Source organism: Macadamia integrifolia, unplaced genomic scaffold (genome assembly GCF_013358625.1).
Source record: "Macadamia integrifolia cultivar HAES 741 unplaced genomic scaffold, SCU_Mint_v3 scaffold538, whole genome shotgun sequence".
Classification (NCBI taxonomy): Eukaryota; Viridiplantae; Streptophyta; class Magnoliopsida; order Proteales; family Proteaceae; genus Macadamia; species Macadamia integrifolia.
Genome location: NW_024870479.1, coordinates 30,028 through 32,887, shown reverse-complemented (window position 1 = coordinate 32,887; position 2,860 = coordinate 30,028). Strand labels below are relative to the sequence as shown.

The 2,860-nt window shown below is 34.1% G+C and overlaps 1 protein-coding gene across 1 annotated transcript; it reads right to left on the bottom strand.

Annotated features, from left to right (window-relative positions):
• Positions 1–505: 505 nt before the first annotated feature.
• LOC122069145 lies at positions 506–1,126 on the bottom strand. Its single transcript, XM_042633085.1, has one exon. It carries the CDS (start codon positions 1,124–1,126, stop codon positions 506–508), a length of 621 nt encoding a protein of 206 aa, XP_042489019.1.
• Positions 1,127–2,860: the final 1,734 nt, after the last annotated feature.

Below are 2,860 nucleotides of genomic sequence, written 5' to 3'. Positions count from 1 at the left end.
AAAAATGTATCATTTGATGCACAAAATATTAAATTTTTTTTTTTTTTGTTAATGATAGGTATCTAGGCCTTCAGCTTGACTAGTCCCGCGGGCCCATATTGACCCCACAACCGCATAGACCGGGTCATACTAGGGTTGAATGAGAATCATTCAACTTTCATTGAAAGCAGTGAAGAGCACTAAACACCTCCATGTGAGTTGCCCAAGGTGTGCTTAATGGGGCACAAAATATTAAATCAATACAGCAAACTTTTTAATATAAAATAGAGAGGATCGAGGATGGGCATATCGCAGAGAAGTTAGCGGTTCAATCAATGGAGAGACAGGGATGCAGAATAGGCAAGAGAGACTTTTTAAAGTGGGTAGAGATAGCAAACACACCTTATAAATAATATTTACATAGCTTTATTTATGAGTAAAGACATAAAAAGACAAACATTGTCCAATAGCAAGAAAAGACGAGAAGATACATGTGACAGAAGAGAGACATCCCAAACTTTTTTTTCTACAACCTCAAAGTTAGGTCCACACTTCCAAAGTCAACTTCATTCTCATTTGAACGCACATTTTCTTCAACCAGTAGATTTGGTTCTTCTCTAAAAAGATTCAACTCCTGTGCTTGTTGATGCCATACCATACCCTCTCCTTGCAGTGGATATGGGTGGGATGTTCCAACTAATGAGACTTGACCGGGGACAAACCCAACTTGAGGCATTGAAGTATGCATTTGCATCACAGGGATGGGCCCATATATAGGTGCAGAATTGTGAAAATATAGGAATCCAGCTTGAGGTTCATGTTGGGAGCGTAGTGCGGACGTTCCAGTAGTTGAATTCATAGATACACGTTCTCCATCTTGAAAATTTGCTGAAATATTGGTTCTTGAATGGGAACTAGGGCAATTTCTAATTGCCTGAAGATACTCCCATCTTGCTTCTCGTCTCTCTCGTCGATGAGCGTTCTGATGGCCACCTAAAGCTTGTGCCGTTGGGAAAATCTTTGAGCAATAGCTGCATGAATGAACTGGGGCCATTGCTTGTTGATTTTCTATCTCATTGTTTGTACTTGGCATGGCATTTGAGTTCAACCGAGATGGCCCTTGACCATCACTAGATTTGTTTTGCATGGTGATAAAACTACTGAAAATTGAAAACAAAAGAAGGAAAAAAAGGATGGATGGATGAGGAGGAAGATTAAGTGGTTATATGGAGATCCCAAAGATCAAAATAGGTGGAAAAAAAAAAAAGTTTCAAAGAACCACAATAAACTGGAAAGTAATAGAAATAAGAGCGAACTAGTCAGGCCAAAGGCCTAGATACCCGTTGTTAGTAAAAATAAATAAAGGGAAATTTGGGTTTTCAGGAGAGTTTTTGATAATCAGTTGACCTAAAAAGAAAACTTAGATTAGTCATGCATGGTGATGAAATATAAGAAAAATTAAAAACAATAAAAGAAAGAGAATAAGAGAAAGATAAATTGACTAGATTGATATGCAAATATAAGAAAATGGGGAAAGAGATGCTTCAAAGTTCTGCAATAAAATGAAAATTAGTGAGAAGAGAAATCAAAGAGTAAGTTCTCAAAATGATCTCACCAATTACTTGATCCAAAGCCAATCTTAGAGTGTTCTGTATGGTGATGAAAGATAAGAAAAATAGTATAGGAAATAAAGAAGAAAAAAAAATGGAGGAGGAGAAAATATGTTGTTTTCTAAGGCACTCGTCAAAGAAGAGAAGCCAACACCAAAGAGAAAGTTGGAAGAAGAAAATTTTGTAAACTAGGTAGCTCTATCAGATGAGGCACTTGATGAGAGGATATTGCCTCACTACCTCCTCAGTGAGACTACTTATAGAAATTCAAAGAGCATAATCCTAGGGGCCGGATAGTTGGATATCTAATTGTAAGAAACAAGATAAGGATATCCAGCCAGTAACCTTTTGTAGTAAACCTTTGAGTTAACTAAAGATTTAATTACACTTGTGGAGGAATCAGGTTGTGATTGCAATATTATAATTTATCATATATAAAAGGATGATAATTGTGATAAAAATAAAACAAAGGGGATAATTGTGGCATATTAGACAATCCCCTAGGGAAAAGTTTAGTACAAATTAATTATTAGAACTCATATGATAAGAAATTTTTTAAGAAAATAATGATGAACATCTTTACATCAAACATATATAGCCATCACTTCATCAATTAGAATCATTTGATTTAAAATTTTCTCTTGAATTTTCATAACCCAAAACTAGATCAAGTTTATAAGTTGCTTTGAATAGTTAGCGGTTTAAGCTAAGGCATCTTCCATGGTGCTGTTAATAAGAGTTTATATATTATGTGATTCTAATTTATCATGAATTAACATATAAATAAAAATATAATTTTATTTTTATTAAAAATGTTGCATCATGAATTTTTGTTTCAAACTACATAATTCTAGAATACTACTTGATCCATTAATATTTATTAACATAGAGAAAGTATAAATGGGTAGATTCCCGCATTTTTAATAATTAAACATTAATTTTTCGGACATTTGTAACGTTTATAATACGTGCATGTTCATTCTTTGGAACTGAACACGTGCGTCACATAATTGACTAGACAATAATTACGTATCACCTAATTTGTACATACTTTAAAAAAAAAAAATTACCTTGTCAAGCGTCAAGCAAGTACATAAAGAGAGAGCACACACTATAACGTTTGTTCTAGATAAGTTGTCGACCCCTTGCATCATAGAGTAAGATTCTTTTTTAAATCACGGCATCAAGTGATACAATGAAGAGGACAACTTCAATAAGGATTTGTAAATGTGATTATAAAAGGTCAAAATTCAATATGGGTAAACCATGCT

What these genes read in the sequence shown, in the direction of transcription:
- LOC122069145 (XM_042633085.1), bottom strand. Translation starts at nt 1,126, where the DNA reads ATGCAAAACAAATCTAGTGATGGTCAAGGGCCATCTCGGTTGAACTCA.